The sequence below is a fragment of the Syngnathus scovelli genome, chromosome 20, assembly GCF_024217435.2.
Source record: "Syngnathus scovelli strain Florida chromosome 20, RoL_Ssco_1.2, whole genome shotgun sequence".
Lineage (NCBI taxonomy): Eukaryota > Metazoa > Chordata > Actinopteri > Syngnathiformes > Syngnathidae > Syngnathus > Syngnathus scovelli.
In genome coordinates, this window is record NC_090866.1 from 8,168,707 (window position 1) to 8,186,567 (window position 17,861).

Sequence of the window (17,861 nt, forward strand, 5' to 3'; positions counted from 1 at the left end):
AACTGAAAGACCCAAAAGCAGGGAAGCAAGTGGGCAATACAGGAATGCTCAAAAAAGTAATTTATGTCCTAAAGCAACAGTTCCCAACATTTTCTGCCGGTTACATGTCAGACAATATTTTCACAGACTGGCCTTTATATAAATAAATAATACATTTATAATAAAAACTGCATAAAAATCAAACTCACCATTAAGTATCTGCTCCGTAGCTTTGCAGGCTTGACCGGGACGAGCGTCTTGACCTGAATTAATTGATCGTCGATAATTTTTTTTTTTTTTTTTTCTGTACCAAATGACCCATGGACCGGTACCGGTCCACGTCCCTGTGGTTGGGGCCCTCTGTTCTAAAGAACAAAATAGCACCAGGGGGCTGAGACGCATCATAAACTAATAAATCCCTGAGAAGACATTTAAAGTAACAAATCAAAAACTGATCAGGGGCTTAAATGCAAATAGAAATAAAAAATGACTAAGAAAAACATCATCAACAGAATGAAACAACCAAACCAATGAAAACAGAAACCAAAGAACTAAATAATACGCCAATGAGGAACACCTGGAAAAGACGGCGGAGATTCTGATTGGACGACACTTGAGCACAGGTAAATAAAAAAATAACACATGAACCAAACAACTTAAGACAAAAACGCAGTTCATAACATGTTTTTTTTTTACTAAAATAGTGAAAACCCTCAAGCCGACCCAAAAGCAATTTCCAGTAACATATGATTCACCATAAAACTGGAGTAAGCACTTGAATGGATCCATACAGATGACAGCAGCTTTCACAGCTGGTGGCTTTTCATAATCTGCCAGTGTCAACCGAGCATCCTCAGATCCTTTTTTTCTCCAGCACAACAGCTCAAATTGCCCCGTGGAATGCTTATTTTCAGACCTTAGAGCACAGGCCAGACAATATGTGTCCTTTTCAAAGGGTATCAGGGATTGGCAGGGCCATGATCTCTTCTACTCACGGGTCTTTTGTGATTCCCTAGAGGGGATGAGGCCAGGCAAACTCCCTGGCGCCATTCTGCTCTTTCACCCAGTCAACCTTCATTAGCCTCTGCGGGGTAACGTTCCTTTCGCTCTAAACTCCCAATTTTTTCAGATTTAAAAAAAAAAAAAAGTGTGGAGAATGACTCAGCAGTAACATAAATTCAAATTTTATATTGTTATCGCCTGTGAAATGACAACAGCTGATAATGGAAACATAATATTTTTGATTTCTGAAGAAAGTAATCAGGCCAGATCTCAGTTTAGCAACCGTTTTTGTTAATCCGTGATGAATGTGTTTGAAATGTGATGAAAGAGTCTCTTTAATAAAGGTGCCCTTCATACAGTTTGATATAATACAGATTCTTGCCAACAAATCTGTGCCAAGTATTGCAACAATGTTTCAGCAGAAGAGTCACACGAGTAAAATTTCTGGCAAAAAAACATCCCTGTGATGAAAAACACAAATTTTAAGTGCAAGATGAAAAGAAATGAGCTTTTTTTTTTTTTTTTTAAACATGCAACTATCTCTAAAGAGTACAACAACAATGATCAATCTCATTGAGCATTTAAGTATTTCTACAAGGCATTGTATGGCTAAAATGGGATGTTTTGATCAATATCAATCAATGCCGTGGATCAATAGTCGGTGCTAATTCAGCAGAGACCCGAGCGATCGGTCATACTGATAGATGAGGACCTCGGAAGTCAACTTGTGGTGCAGTGTGGTGATGTAGCCACGAGAAAAGGACATTTTAACATTTTAAACAAGTCATATGTTGTCAGATTGAATAGATATAAGAAAAATAAAATAAGAATTGACAAGAATGTGTTTATTCATGTGCAGAATGAAAGTCAGTGTATGCTTGAATGCAGATGTGCTTTAAAAGGTGGAATCTGTCAACACTTGGCTATAAGTAAAGGCCAATCTTTTCAAGCTATTATGTCGAAGTTAACAAGTCTAAAGTCAAACATGCTGACTGACAAAATAAAAAAAAAAAAGCCAGATTGTCTAGATATGTCCAGAAACCAAGAAAACAAACATTTCAATCAAATAAATTCAATACAGGAATAAATCAAACATATTTTCAACCTCTCATAAAACTTTATCTGAACATTTTTCAGATGCAATCATAAATGTTCACTTTGTTATAGTTAAAAAAAAATCAGTAAATTCTTCTGCTGTATTTTTGTTATCATTCATCTTGGGTGGTATTTTCATGATTTGACTGAATGAAAAATCCTACTTCTTCACAGGGTGACTTCACCAAGAAAAAAAAATGCATCCAATAGAAATCAAATGATTCAGTTTAAGTGCATTTTGCTCCTCCTATTCATCAGCTGGTGCGGTCGAAATGTCTGATACTGCTGTGCGATGCACATCGAGGCAGAGGCTAGCATTGACCCGCTCGGTGTAGGCGTACATTTCATGCCTGCCCAGTTTAGGGGCTAATGGGTGCAGTTAGCATCTCACATGTGGCTCGCTGAATGATCGAATAGCATTAATTCCACTGTGAATCATTTTGTATCCAAATCACTGATTAGAGTCAAATTGAGCATGCTCTAATGGCTTGATGAGATTTTTTTTTTACCTTAATACTTAATACAGGATTTGTGATTGTTGTTTGTTATGAATTTGTTTTATTTATAGATTTTCTACAATCACAAGGCTGCATAAAATAACATTGAATTGATAAGTAATAGTTTTGGGGAGCAGGGAATTTTATAAAAGCGAATGTTAATCGCATTATTACTAGATTTTATTCAACATGGTCATTTTCTGAGAATTCTGGAAAATACTAAAAATATGTTGTATTTTCAAGGTTAAAAAACAAAAGGTTGATTTTTAGATAAGCTTAGGCTTCTTCCTACTCCTTTTCGAACAGTGACGTATATTATTTTTTGTTTTTATTGTTTTTGATTCTTTAAATCGTGTTCGAAATAAAGATTCATTCATTCATTCATTCATTAGCCCAAATTAGCTACAACATTTTTCATCTCAGGAACAGCGACACCCCGGTCAAGAAGGACATTAATGCATCACCATTATGGATATTTGGCTTCATGTGCAGGGAGACATAAAAGCTGGTTAAAATGTAAAATTTTAGAATGATAGACCCAATTGACCTAAATGAGAAGAGAGAGAGATAAAAGGATTGGGCTGAGAATAGAACCTTGGGGGACACCATTTGGAAATGGTGCAAAGGATGATTTATTAGACAGATAATACTGATGCCCGCACACTGGTGCAATAACTGAGCATTTTAGATCCAAACTGAATTATAAAAATGTGATTACTGGACACAAACACTTGAAGTAGGCGTCCTCTGTTTTTGTTCGTTACTCTATCTCTTGAGTGCGCCGCATGCGTTCAATCCACACAGTCACAAAAATTGGCTCGCATGGAGTCGACGACAAAAGGGTCTGCTTGAACTGCTGCATGCTGGAGGATGATGATATTTACATGGTCTATGGACCGACGTCCCCCCCCTGCGGACTTGTGAATGCAGAAAGGTCAAATTATTGGTGGAAAATGTTTTGAAATGATCTTGGACTTGAAAATCTGGCATTTGAACAGTGGTGGGTGGACTGTATATATTACCTAGGCAAAGCACAAACATACGAGTGAAAAATGTTATGTTTTAGCTTTGATGCTTATTTTGGAATGGCGGAAGACTCACAATTGAAGCTTTCTACAGAGCCATTTTTTTTCCTAAATACCATTTTAGTTTTTTTGCAAGTGTTGTCAGTCATATATTTGATTTTCACTTAATGCTTTCGATTTTGTTGAAAAATCAGCACGCTGTGCAAACTGCACCAAGCCGATTCTCATTTTTGTGTCAAAACAGATCCCCCGCATGCGGTAGGCTTCCCTCCTGTTGGGGCAACAACCTTGAAAAAAAAAAAAATACACTTACAAATTCTTCAATGTATTCAGCCGCAGCCGGGTTTTCGTACAATGGCAGCATGTGTTGGTCTGAGCTCCAGCCTGCGGGATTCTTGGACTACATTATGTATGCGTGTCCTCTAAGATGACAAAGATGGCATGATGCCCCTGTCTGTCAGACCCTGTGCTGCATTCCAATGGCCATTAATTGAGCACCTGCCCATCATCTCATCCCTGATTGATGACATAATTAGAATCGGGTCTGTTTGATGGAGAAGCCTGGCAAACTCTTCTGTCTGTTGGCCCTTGTGAGGATGTGAAGCCCAGGTCCCAGGAGGTTTGCTCTGTCACTAACCTTGCTTTAGCATGCGGAGGAGCGCGCCTACGCCTGCATGTGCCTTCTGCATGTGTGGAGCCCCTCCTTAACAATGAACACAGTTTCAAGCTTGGGGAAGCTGATTAAATTAAAGTGCCTAGCAGGCAATCATGCCAAGGTCAAAGGGATGCTGTGCAAACTGCTTTTGGCACCAACTTTCCTCAGTTGTGTTGAGACGTTTATCAGCAGATGTGTGCGGTTTGGGCTTAGCGGCAGCCGAGTGGCCGAGGAACACGCGCGATTGAATTGTCATTGTTAATTTTGTAGCTTGCGTGTCAGCGAGAAAATTAACCTTCAACAATGGATTTATTTATTTTTCTTTCGTCTTCTCGCAACCGTGCCTAAATGAGGCAAATATTGTATCCCGAATGTAATCAAACTAATTCAGGTGAAAATTAGCTCGAAACTTTCCACTAGTATTGAATGTACTACATGGAATGAATAGCTGATTTTTTTTTTTAATGAAAATTGAGCATCATCTCAAAGCCAAATGAGAACCACGAGCAAATTCATTTAAAAACCGAGTACTAAGAACATGGCAATTGTACATGACACTTTCGATTAAATAGAAACCTAGTAAATAAAACAGATATTCCCTTGATGTTACACCGGTTGTAGCCTTTGTAAAGGCCAAAACTAACAAGGTTATGTTGTGAGTGCATGGAGACACTAATTTAGGGTTTGATGAGTCCAGATGGAAATTGTGGCCAGAGAATATCAAACACTGCTATGAATGGTGTAAGCCAAATAAAACACAACGTACTGGAAACATTGCGCTCTGCTGTTGTTGGGATGTTTCCATATAGCAGGCAGGCCTGGGGAGATTCTGGGAAAGGGGAGTTGGAGCCATTCAGCAAAATACAGACAAATGAAGTTGAGCAAGCATGCTCGGTGGAGGTTAAAGACGATAAACATGGATTCTGAAACTGTGCAGCTGGTTTCTAGACTGGTTCAAGTCAGGATTTATGGAAAATGTTGACAAATTCATGGACGTGCAAGCAGCTTTGGGATTATCCAGTATTGGTGTTTATATTTTGCTTCAGTGCCATGGGATTTAGTTCAAATGCATGGATGCAATCTTACAAATTCAAGTTGTCAAGATGGAAACTGGAGTTTGGTTGACAGCAAGCTCCGCCTTCCCAAAAAGAAAACCATCCAGTGTTTCTATCCCACGCTAGTTCTGAAGACGAACATAAAAATTAAATAATAAATTAATTATAACATGTGTGCCGCTCATGGCAATCTTAATTCATAACAGCTGCATCTGCTTGATCCGGCATTATACTACTTGGCCCTTCTGGAATAACAAAGTAACGGGATTTTCTGTGGGCACTGTAGCCCCCTCTACAAAAAAAAACTGATTACCGTATTTTCCGGACTATAAGGCGCACCGGACTATAAGGCGCACCTTCAATGAATGGCCCATTTTGAAACTTTGTCCTTATATAAGGCGCACCGGACTATAAGGCACACCATTAATGCATCATGTCAAATTTTTAATCCAAATCATTCTCCATTTTATCTTGTATTTCAACTTCAGACACAACAAATTATAATCACAAAATAATGATCCATAGTCTTTTTGATTCATAATTCATAGTCTTATAGTCTGGAAAATACGGTATGCATTTTGTTTGCAACTACTGACGATCAAATAGCAATAGCCCCGATCGACCAATCAACAGCTGCTTCTGTTCCTCTGGGATGGACTCAGCGTTGAAGCACCCGAAGCCAAGCCTCAGCGCTATCATACTGTTAGCGTCGGAACATCACTGGTGTACGCAGCGTACGCTTAATTGGCAGTTCGAGACTCTGCTGGGCTGTCTGTGTTCCAAGTCATTAACATGTAATGTGCACTCAGGACATGGGCCCCATAAGAAATAGTCTTTCCTGCATAACATTTAAACAGCTCTGGGCCATAGTTTTCCCAGCTGTGAGACAAAAGAGTTTCTGCTTTGCGTCTAAGGGGGTACTGGTTTTGCCCGATGAACTGTCACCACCTTTTCACCACCAGACCGTTCCTCAGCACAATCTCTGAGGATCTTGTTCTCATTTCGACTGCCCCTGTTTTTTGTCTTTGCCACTTCTCGCCAAGCACAAAGAACGAGTGATCGGAGATTGAAAGCAGGCTAGTTGGTAACATACAGTAGCTGTTTAATTCAACGATATAGAATAAACATAGAATATCAAATGTGATATTTAAGTGATGATGTGAATTTTAACTAGGGATAGTTCTCTGGGCTTCTTTTATTTGAAGGGTTTAAATCCTCTAAAAATTGGCACGGACTACCAACAATCACAATCATCGCCTTGCATTTCTGCGGTTACAGAAATTCAACTCCTTTCCCCCTTATATGGCGAAGTAGAGCATTCACAGCTCTTCAGAAGAAATAAAAATAAAACAAGGCAGCACACGAACAACCCAGACAATAAGCACTCAGCAGACGCTGCCTGAACAGCAAAACATTCGAGGGCTCTTTAAATCCAAGGATACCTGAAATAATAAAGGTAACACTGCATAACAAAAAAGATGGATCAGTGTTTTCAAATGGTCAGATAATTAGCAAGATCTGCAAAAACTGGATTCCAATCCTGATTATTTGAATCAGGTATGCCGAAACATGGCGGCATAGAAAACATGCAGGAGAGAACCGGAGTTGCCTACCCATGATGTATCACATTGTTCTTCTTCGTAATGTAAAATAAACCTGACGCTCACTTATTTGACCTTCTCACCATGTTGTATGAAATATTAAAAGTATATATTTTTTTACCCTCTGAGGCAGGAGCTCAAGTTACGATCATTACATGGAGTCTTTGGATGGTGCACCAGATGTGACTCCTCATAAGAAGCCATTTTCTGCCAATTCCTGGTCACCTGCTTCACCTTCTTGCCTTCACTATTCATCACCATCTTCATTCATTATAGGTCGTACCCAGGCGGTGAGTCTCGTCTCAAGGTCACAGCTGCTCTGTCCCACCAGGAATTGTGACTCCTCTGACCCACTGGCTCAACATATGGTGGTGTGACCAAGCTCTCGGAGGTCCAGAGACAGGAAGTTAAACTTTCATCCGGTCAGTTTTTCGGTAATTTGTTCCAAGTTTCTCTGATAGGAGGCACAAATACAAATATTTCAAGGCTACCTCACAGCGAGAGCTGTGGATTTATTGCAAAGTTATTTTAAGAGGCCTTTATCTCAGCGCACATGCATAAACATTGACCAGACAGCTCGTCCGACTTGCTTTTGTGTAAGATTAATATTTTAACATTCGGAAAATTCGCAGAACTGTTTTTAAGTAGCAGGAATCAAGCCAAGACAATGAAGCGGCTTTGTTTCGATCTGGACCAAATATATCCTCAATGGGCAAGTGTTGGAGAAAATATGAATTGATAAAAAGAAAAATCTTTTTTGTTTTGTTGAAATAACAATTGGAAATAAAGTAAAATGATGTTTCTTCCCTTTCACATCTTTGACTACTTACAATAGAAATTCTATCTTAAAAAAAAATTAAAACATTTATAGACTGATAAATCATCAGCAGACACTTCATGGAAAAATTTAATTACATCGAGAGCATCTATCTGAAAATACTTTTGGATCGTTGCCTATAATTAATATCGTATGAGTAAGTCAATTTTTTTGATCAAGTAAATTAATTTACTTAAGGATACTGTACAATCTAAAGTACTTTACAAAAACAGCTGCATTACATTTGGAAGGACAATTTAATGATTAATTTGTTGTATAAAATGGTGAGCTACTGGATTGCATTATACTCGCTGTAAAACCGATGCTCAGGATAAAACCTTCTCTGAAAAAAAACAAAAAAAAAAACATCCGAAAAACAACTTGCTGTTTGTAATTATCAAGCAGTCCAGACATCATTTCAAGTGGCAGCAATTTGTTCTTTTGATTGTGTTAACACCTGTAAATGCCTTATAGGTCTGAAAATCTTTCAGGCGGTAACACAACAGCTCTCAGTGTAAAACTCATTTTGTTACCAATTAAAACTAAGTACAGCTGGCGACTCACTTTTATGCATTGTAAAAAAAGAAAACAGTGTTTTGGGGGCAAAGTTTGGAAACATGAGTTTGCGAACATTTCAAAAGTCAGCGGCTAGTGCGTTCAAACTATCAATATATATTATTCAACACAAAAAGAGCTATTTCGTTCTCCTTTTTCAATTCAATTGTTTCATGTAAATTATTTACAACATTGTTGTGAAAGCAACTCCGTTTCACACCGATCCCCGAACATGAACTGCTGTGCCAGTAATTAGTCATGTCACTCAAACATTCAGTAGCAATGCGGTAAACAAACTGAAAAATGATTAAAAGCAAAAAACAACAAAGCCCTGTAGTCTACGATTTTGCAGACTAGAAACGGATAATGGTTCGAAGGCCATATTGTTTATAAATGTCTCCGACACTGTTGTCATGAATACCAGCGTTCAAAATATTGCATAAGTGTTTAAAACGGAAAAAACTTCTCTTCATTTTTATGTAAGCTAAGAGCAAGGTGATACCGATTTGATTGACTTAATGTTCGTGGCATTTGCCGTTGGCAGCAAATGGACAGAGAACCGCAGTGACCTAGTCGTGACATCCATTAGCCTAGCGGTGAAAATAGCGGCAGCGGCCTCACCTGTGTTCACGCTATAATTAAAGGCTTCTCAGCCCGCTATAAAATGTGACGAACAACAGAGTTAATCTTTTAAAGCAGCCACTTCACTATTTAGTCTATCAGATGTCCACGTTTGAAAATATGGAATTGCATCGTTTGATTTTTGAGCTGACACCTGTTCATAGAACATTTCAAAAGCAGAAAAATCACATTTCATTACGTAACGCGAGATGGGATTTGAAAAACGTTGTCGTTCTCGCTTAGATAAAATAGAAGGCTCATTAAAGGGAAGATGCAAAGTGTGCTGGCATTAATGTGTGGTGCTAGCAGATGTGTAGCTCATGATCAATTCTCTCTAACTTGTGCAGCGACGATTTAAACATCACACAATTAAAAGAGAGCATGTCTCTGGGAGATTACACTTGAAATTTGGGGAAATTAAGATACCGTATTGGCCCGAATATAAGACGAGGTTTTTTTCATTGAAATAAAACTGAAAAAGGGGGATCGGGGTCATCTTATATTCGGGCCAATACGGTAGTATGATGAAACGTGTGACACAATTTGATGTGAATGTCAAACAATTTGGACTTTATTACTGCGTTAGCATAGACTGTTTACATTAGGTTAACAATATTTCTGACCAACCGAGGATCCCCTAAATGTTATTTTTACAAATGATAGTTAATTTACGTACACCCTTTTACATATATATTTTTTTAAATGTTACCTAAAAATGCGTATATAGTAAAAGAATAAAATATGTTGGCAATTGGTGCCGATGGGAAAATATTTTAGAAATACAAATGGAATGGAATTAAATTGATTGTAATTCATTTTACAATTTAAACCTGACCAAGAAAAATAATAATATCTAAATCAGGGTGAGACAAGAATGCCATGTCTTCATGTTTCTTGTAACTTGCTTACAAAAATATATAAAAACAGATCATTTGACATTTTCTGTATTTTGAACATCATAGCAACGTCTTGTTTCTGGGATTCAGTGGGCTCGTATTGTTTTTTTTTTTTATATATATATATATAGTTAAGGAAGAATGGAATAGGCTTACTGTCGGATTTAGTTGTGCCATAAGAGTACAATGTTGGGGTGGCCTGGATTTTCCCCAGCTTTGTGCTAAGCTGTGGTGGCTACACTAATATTTCTTGAGCATCCCTTACAATAGAAAAAAAAAGAAATTAATTCTCTGACCCATCATAGGTAGGCTTACACCGGCACAGGATACAAAATGTTAAATATTATAGGGAAATGTTCTCTGAATAAAACGGGAGTGAGCGCTCAAATCCAATGGCTCTTTTATTTAAAAAAACAAAACAAAAAAACTTCACTTAAGTATGTACAGTTTGTGCAAAAACATTTAAAGGTTTCAAGGACTTTACATTGTAAGTTCAACCTCAAGGCACATACATGGAACAACATCAACATTTCAAGATGAGAACAGAAATTCTTAACTTTGGTTCCGAAGAAACATCTCTGTGTGGGTTTTCTAACGTGATCAACGTGTCGCCATTTTACATGCGCTGTCAATTTTTTTGCAGCTAAAATCAATTTTCATAGATGCTCTCTATCACAACCACCGGGTGAACGATTGCTATAAAATATATTTATAACGTCAAATGAAGAAAATTAAAGAAGGTACATGCAAATTTGTGTTACTTGCTGATAAATATCTGCAGTGAAAGATTTGCCAACAGGAAGTGTAGTTAAAAAAAAAAACAATCAATCAGGAAAAAAATAATAATAATAAAACAACACAAACCAACACTAGCAGTCAATTTGCATTCCATTTCGTTTAATTCCATTTGTCTCAGCATTATGTTAAACGCTTTAACCGTGAATTAAATGAGGAGTAACGCTTTCTGCAAAACAACCACTAAAATGCTTCCCTAGCCTGGTTGAATCATTAACCACACCGTGTAGGAGCGCTGAAAGGTCTGGCAGTGTGGATGAAAAGTCTCATTAGCGAGTGTGAGTATGTGTGTTAGCGGCGTTGTTCCTATTGGCACCGTTATTGTCACCACCAAGGCCGAGTAAATGTGCTTTCGTTCGGGCATTCTTGTTGCTGTCTCCTTAAATCTCATCCTATATATATATTTAATTAATTCATCAATCCTGCATAAAAAGGTAAGGCAAATATGTCCGTGAGAGAAACCATACGAAAAAAAAAATGGAAATGTTCTTTAAGCTTACGTGCAGGATATTATGGTGAGTGGGTGCAGCATGTAGAGCAAACCACACAATGAATTTGTTGGTTCAGTGCTTTGTCAGCTGTTTTACGATTGTTAAAGCAGGGTAGGTCACAGGAACACTTGGTAACGTCTTCTGGGTGCGCTGATATGTTGATATTAGTAGAAAAAGTTCAACATAAAGTGGAGAGGCTCTGATAACCACAGAAGATTGGGGAAAAATGAAGCAAAATAATCTGATTGGTAATTTAAGTGCGGGTTGTGCTATTTTTTTTTTTTAGTTTATAATAATGGCACTCGATTCTGGGCTTGATTAAAATGATCATCCTTGATTTTATGCAAGGCAAGAAATTGCTTTGGTTGAATGAGAAATATACATAAAAGCACTCAATGATATCTTAAATATTTAATAATGGAGCTGTGAAAGTTGCAGTTTGCTACTCTATTGCTGGATTTCAAATAATACATCAACTATAGAGTTTTTTTTTTTTCAATAGTGGGTGAAGTTTTTGGGGGCCTCACAAAGAGTTAACATGCCCAGCGTGAGTTAGGTGCAGCCGAGTGAAAGTAAAATGTGCATATTTTCTTTTTTTGGGAGGATTATAAGGAAAGAGTTGGTTGGGGGAGGTTGAGGGTGGGAACTCTTTAAGCTTGGCCCCCTCAAAATAAAATGATGTCAAATCAAATAGAGTCTTCTTAAGAAGTGCATAATGAAGACCTCTCGCTGGCACATGGCATGCAAAGCGCTGCTGCCTCAGTCCGTGAGCTGAAGGGCAAGGAAACTACTTTAATTGAGCACATGCTGGGATCTGAGATATTGGGACAGGGAAGTAGAAGATGGCGGGTGAGACACATTCATTCCTCCCACCATGAAATCCGTAACAAAACATTTCAGGACCGTAATTAAAAATAATGAGCACTTATTGCAAAAGTGCAATTGTTGTTACTTGCTAATTTTCAAAATGTATGAATAAATTATTACGAGCTGTCTTTGGAATGCTCATCACATTGAAAAGCCCGCTCAGACAAACCACAATGGTGAAAATCCATATTTTCGCCACAAAGCACGGAAGACACAATTAAAATGATTCCACGTCATTAAAGAAACCCAATGAGTAATAACATAACAATGCTGTCTGAAAAGAGTAATGTCATCTGGGTTATGAAATTTGAGAGGATGGTAGTGAGCTGTGCCCCCCCCCCCCTCTTCTCCCTGTCTGCCCTTAGTTTCACACTATGCTGAAAGAAACTGCCCCCTTGTGGCCTCACTTGCTAAAACAATATGAAAGATATGAAGGTTGTGTGTGTGTGTGTGTGGGGGGGGGGGGGGGGGGGGGCACTCCCTCGAGTCTAAGCACATTCATACACTGCATCGAGAGTAATCATTCTTTGTTGCTTATGTTCATGTTAATCAAGTTGTGTCTTAATGTGCAGAAGATGACAAATCCTATTTCAGAGTTTTCCAAAAAAGTGCCTCTTAACCGAGGCTCATCTTGCCTCGGTTATAATAAACAACTTGAGCACAAACGATTTTAAGAGTTAAAAGCACTTTTGGGATTTCTCTGATAGGAAACAATCCAATCACATCTCTCTTCTACAATCGCTCACAAGTGCCGCTATTGTTTCCACGGGAGGGGTAAGCATAAAAAAGGCAATTTTGTTTTATTTTTGCTTCTGTGGTTAGCAAAGTATCCCAGCCCTCAAAGTGCCCAACATTTTCCAAAGCTGACAGAATTTGCCAGAAGCTACACCCAGGTTGCCGTGATTGTACAAATCCGTGTTCATGTACAGTATTGACCATTTTAACAACTTTGAAAACCCTGCTGTTTATCAAAAACCAAAAAACAAAAACAAAACACTTGGGACTCCTTTTCCTATGAATAAAAAAGATAGCAGAGAATCCCACATTATTATCCACAGTATAAATTACATCATAGACAGAACTTGGAAATATATTGTACAGTTATATGTCACTATATTTTTTTTTTTAGATATATTTTTCTGTTATTGTCTACACAAACTGTGTGTGTGTGTTGTACATATTGTCAATCATTTTTTTTTGGAGTCTGTGGTTGCGCAACTGCGATATTTTACCACGCCATTACGTGTGGCAAAACTCCGTACTCGGTACGTTGCTGCTCTTGCAGTACGCTAAGCTATTGTTACTGAGGTGACAGTCTCTAAATCCAATCCCCCCATTGGGCGTATAGATAGGCTGAATACGGAAATCTCCTTTGAGCAGCTGCTCGTTGTTTAGCGCCACTATCTGGAAACTGGTTTCAGTCATTTCAAGAATGGAGTTATCCTTCTTGGTTCCAGCTTCGCAGTAGTCATCTTTTCTACGACCTCGGTTGTATTTCCACTTGGTCGAAGATGACCGACTCTTCCGGTGCATGTGCCAACAAAACAGGCTGAGTAGTGTTATTAAGATGATCAGTACTGCTCCGCCTATGATGCCAGCCATTAACAATGTGGAATTAATACTCTCCTTTGGACTTTGACCTGAACCAGGAGATTTAGTCGGCAAGGCTGACTTGGTCCTGGCTTCGGAGCATATTGTATCCTCCCCGGGCCTGTAGGAGTTATGGATGTCCAAAACGTGTACACAGATCCGGTACACGGACCGGGGTTCCAAATTGGTGAGGCTGATACGCCGTTGTCCCCCGCTCACAGTCCGTTCCTGCATCCCTTCATTTATTTGGCTTTGGCCCCGTTTAACCCAAGTGACTTTGTAGGCCGTGACGGTGAAATAAGAAGCCCAGCTCACCTCTATATTCGAAGAGTTAACCACATGGAAGGAAATCTGAAGGGGATCCTCGTAAGGGGGTAGAGGCCCGGGAGGATTGTGATAGATTGGAGGAACGGGTGGAGACGGCGAATCAAAGTAGTCGGGGATGGATGAGGTTATAGGTGTGGAGATCATGGTGGTGAGAGGGGTGGTCGTGGGCGGAGGGGGAGGTGTAGAACGAAGTGTGGGCCACGGCGGTTGGCCGGTATCGACTGGACATTCGATAATATCCAACGTGAGTTCACGGATCGCCATGCCGCGCACCCAGTCGGGACTCTGACACACGAAGCCTCGGGCGTTTATGGAGGGAGGCAATGACTTGAGCCACACCACAACCCATTTCACTGCACAGTCACAGCGCCACGGGTTATTTCGCACAATGAGATGCCTTAAGCTTGACAGGCTGTCAAATACACCCTGGGTAAGAGTCTGAAGTTGGTTGCTGGAAATATCCAGCTTTTCCAGTCTATTTAAGTCCGCAAACGCAGCTATCGGGATCTGGTCTATCTGGTTCTCCTGCAGGCTGAGTTTGACCAACGACTGACTCGGTAAAAGGGGAGGAGGGAAGGTGAGCGAGTTACGGGCCAGCGCCAGTTCTCGGAGATTAACCAGTTCCTGGAAGGTGCCCGGCGCGATTCCCTCATCGGTCAGCAGGTTCCCGTCCAGCAGGAGGCGCTGTAGACGCGTCACATTCTGGAAGGCCTCCTCTGCGATGTTAGCGATTCGATTCTCATCCAAACGTAGCTCCTTCAAATCCTCCGGGAGGCCGATGGGAACGCTGCTTAAGTGGTTCTTGGTGAGAAAGAGGAGTTTGAGGCTTAGTGCCTCCCTAAAGGCCCCTTCTTCCACCCCCACTGTGGAGATGGAGTTGTCATCAAGGTGCAACTCCTCTAATCGAGTCAACTGTGCTAGGGCTGCCCTGGAGATTGTTTGAATATTGTTCTCTTGGAGATGCAGTACTCTGGTGTTTTTGGGCAGATTGATGGGAAACTCATCCAGCTGGTTGCCATAGAGATACACAGTCTCCACAGAAGCCAGATTGTGAAGTTCCAAAGGAAAGCCAGCATTGTTGATCTGGTTGTTATGTAGATAAAGTACATTGTAGCCCTCCTGTATCCCAAGAGGCACAGATGTCAGGCTGCGTTCGTTGCAGTACACAAATAATTTGTCGCAACGACACTCTTCTGGGCAAGAGGCACCAGGGCTGAATTGCATTTGAAGGCTAAGAATTACAGTCAACCAAAATTGTACGAATGAAGTCCAATCCTTATTCCAGGGTCCAGTCAGAAACTCCATAGTTGAAAATAATAATCAAAAAAAATTATAATAACTGGGAGGGATTAAAAGAAAGAAAAAATGCGTATAAATAATAGAATAATCCAAGAAATATTAAAGTCCACCATGGAGAGTCTGCTAATGATATCGGTTGCTGGGGAACGATCAGGAAAATTCGGGAGTAATCCTGAACATGCGAGTCCTCCGATGAAGAGCTGTGGTCTCATTAGCGGTGGCCGGTCCTTTGACTGACTCCATCCATACTGAGACGTCACACCACAGCACGACTCTTCACAGGTTGCACCATGCAGAGCTCATCCAGGTCCCGTTTGAAGCCACGCGGCAGAGAATCACCGCAGGCTCCATTGGCCTGTCCGTCACACACTGCTGCTGTTCCCCGACTGGGGTAGAGTCCGAGGAGGGTGACATTTGGAACCAGAGACCTGTGGGAAAACAAAGAAACGCTAGTATTTTCAGGGTGGCCTGGTCACTCCCCACCCCAACCCCCCACAGCAAAACCACATCCAGTTCTTCCTCACTCATAGACACAAGAATATTCTTTCAAACTCTGACTTTCAATATAGAACACAATCATTGTTCATCCCGGTGTCAATTCATGCGATGTGTGATTGATAAGGAACCATCAGATAAATATTCAGAACAGCTCTTGCATATCCGGTATCACAAACATAAAGGAGTGTTTTGTCCTTTCGCACTCTGAGGGAACACAGACACACACGTTTGGATTTGCAGAGTTTTAGCAGAAAGATCATCGCTGCTTAGTTTTAAAACCAAAATATGGACATAAAAACAAGTGCTGCCTTTTTTTACTCCCACAGCAATGAGGAACACACATGCACACATCTCCGTTGACATACACAAGTTGTCAAATGGAGAAGGATTGCGAAATAATTTAGCATGTCCACCTTGCAATAAATGATCAATACGGACTATTTTTCACAAGAGAGGTTTCTAGTCAAGCACAAGGCCACTGCATCACTGAGGAACACGGATCCATTATTCTAAGTTTTATGACCCATCAAACATCCCCCCCGTATATGATTGAAAGATTCTGGTTGTCATGGGTTGCTTTCAGCTTTAGTGAGGCTCCACCCGGAGTCATTGATGGAGAACACATAATTACGAGAACTATGAATGTTAAGAACGTGAATGGCCATCCACGATTTTGCATTTGAGAATCTCCAAACCGATTGGCTGCCTGATATTAAATATTATATTATTGATTATTTTAAGCATAGTAGGAAACCTTACAGCTCGATGAAGTGGAAATGATTCCTCAGACATCCATCTGTGGTCTACGTTTCGAAATTGCAACATTTAATCAAGCAGTGGGGAGAGTAAGCAACCACGGTCGGCGATAAAACGGCCGTGGCAATTTCATCCATGTTATTACAGCAATCATAAAAAAAAGTTACTAAAAAACATAAGTTTGATAGATAAATGGATGTATTTTTCTTCCTTCCCCCCCAAAAATAAATATTCCTCCCTCCCATCAGGTTTCTATCCCTCTCTTATTAAATTTCCAGGCTAGTAAGCACAAATTCCCACCTCCAGATGAACGCTCTGATACGTGGTCAGGACAATCGGATTAGAAGTGGATTTACGGGGAGAAACGCAATTAAAAGTTGAAAACGGTGAAGGTATTTAAGAGGCGATAAGAGGCGGATCAGGCATACTTCAAAGGTTGCCCAGTGAGCGGTGTTCATTCGGATGGAATATTTCGAAGAGCAGTTGAAAGGCGTGAGGTGCATAGAGAGTGAAAATCTTCATGGGTAGAACGTTTTGGACTGGTGCGCTTTCCGATTTTTCACTTCGACTAAATTGACGATTCATTTAAATCAATTATATAAGACGATGTAAATTTTGTTTGGAGATCCAAAGGCAATTTATTTCCCCTTATAAGTACGTTTTAAGTTCCATTTTTAAATAATCCATTTTCCTTATCGTAATGATAACAACGGTACCTTTGCCGAGTCGCTATCCGTCCCCCAAGCCGCTTCTGCGTTCAACTTTTCTCCCCCGTCACAGTATCCTTCATGCAGTCCTGCAGAATGATCATGCGTAAAGGTCCGTCTGGTGCCACCGGAGCCAGGATGATCCGATCGAGCGTCGAAGCCGCATATTTTACGTCACCACCTCTATCCTGACTTTTCTGCTGTGTGTTTCCAGCTGCTTTAATTCACCGGCGACACAGAACGAGGACGGCAAAATGCAGGGCGACGATCGCATCTCCCACTGCTCCCCGTCCACCCAAGCAAAACTGCGAGGACGCACTCGTGGAAGTGCCCGCCGCCTGGTTTGTCACGGGCCATGACAGCTGGCTGTGCTCTCTTTTAGTGGGGTTCAACTTCCACTTCTCTCGCTCAAGACTTCCCCGTAGTTGTTTTCTTAGATGGATCCAGTTGATAGTGCGACGTGTGCGCTCTTTGCGCCTCTCTCTCTCTCTCCTCTCTCTCCCCCGCTCACTCTATCTCCCCCCGCCCTCTCTCTCTCTCCGTCCGTCCCTCCCCTCCTCAGAATAAAGAATGCATATCCCCTAGCAGCCCCATAATAACCGAGCCACCTCCCTTCTGCCCTCACACTGCAGAAAATACTTTGTCTCTCAACTACATTTGGCGCAAACAATACCTTAACCATGACGCGCATTTTAATTGACGTTTCTAACACAAAATCCTTTTCATGGCTTTT

General features: G+C 40.5%; 1 protein-coding gene across 6 annotated transcripts in view; it reads right to left on the reverse strand.

Annotated features, from left to right (window-relative positions):
- Positions 1 to 10,181: 10,181 nt before the first annotated feature.
- The window catches only part of flrt2 (fibronectin leucine rich transmembrane protein 2), a 73,659-nt gene continuing 65,979 nt past the window's right edge, over positions 10,182 to 17,861 (reverse strand). For 5 of the 6 annotated variants that reach the window (XM_049756895.1, XM_068649156.1, XM_049756892.2 and 2 more), the window contains one exon: positions 10,182 to 15,595. In XM_049756895.1, the coding sequence (XP_049612852.1) occupies positions 13,191 to 15,173 (1,983 nt within the window). In that variant the 5' untranslated portion in view covers positions 15,174 to 15,595 and the 3' untranslated portion in view covers positions 10,182 to 13,190. Of the gene's footprint in view, positions 15,596 to 17,137; positions 17,641 to 17,861 lie in introns of those variants that run through there. The other variant, XM_049756890.2, reaches the window with a different exon arrangement.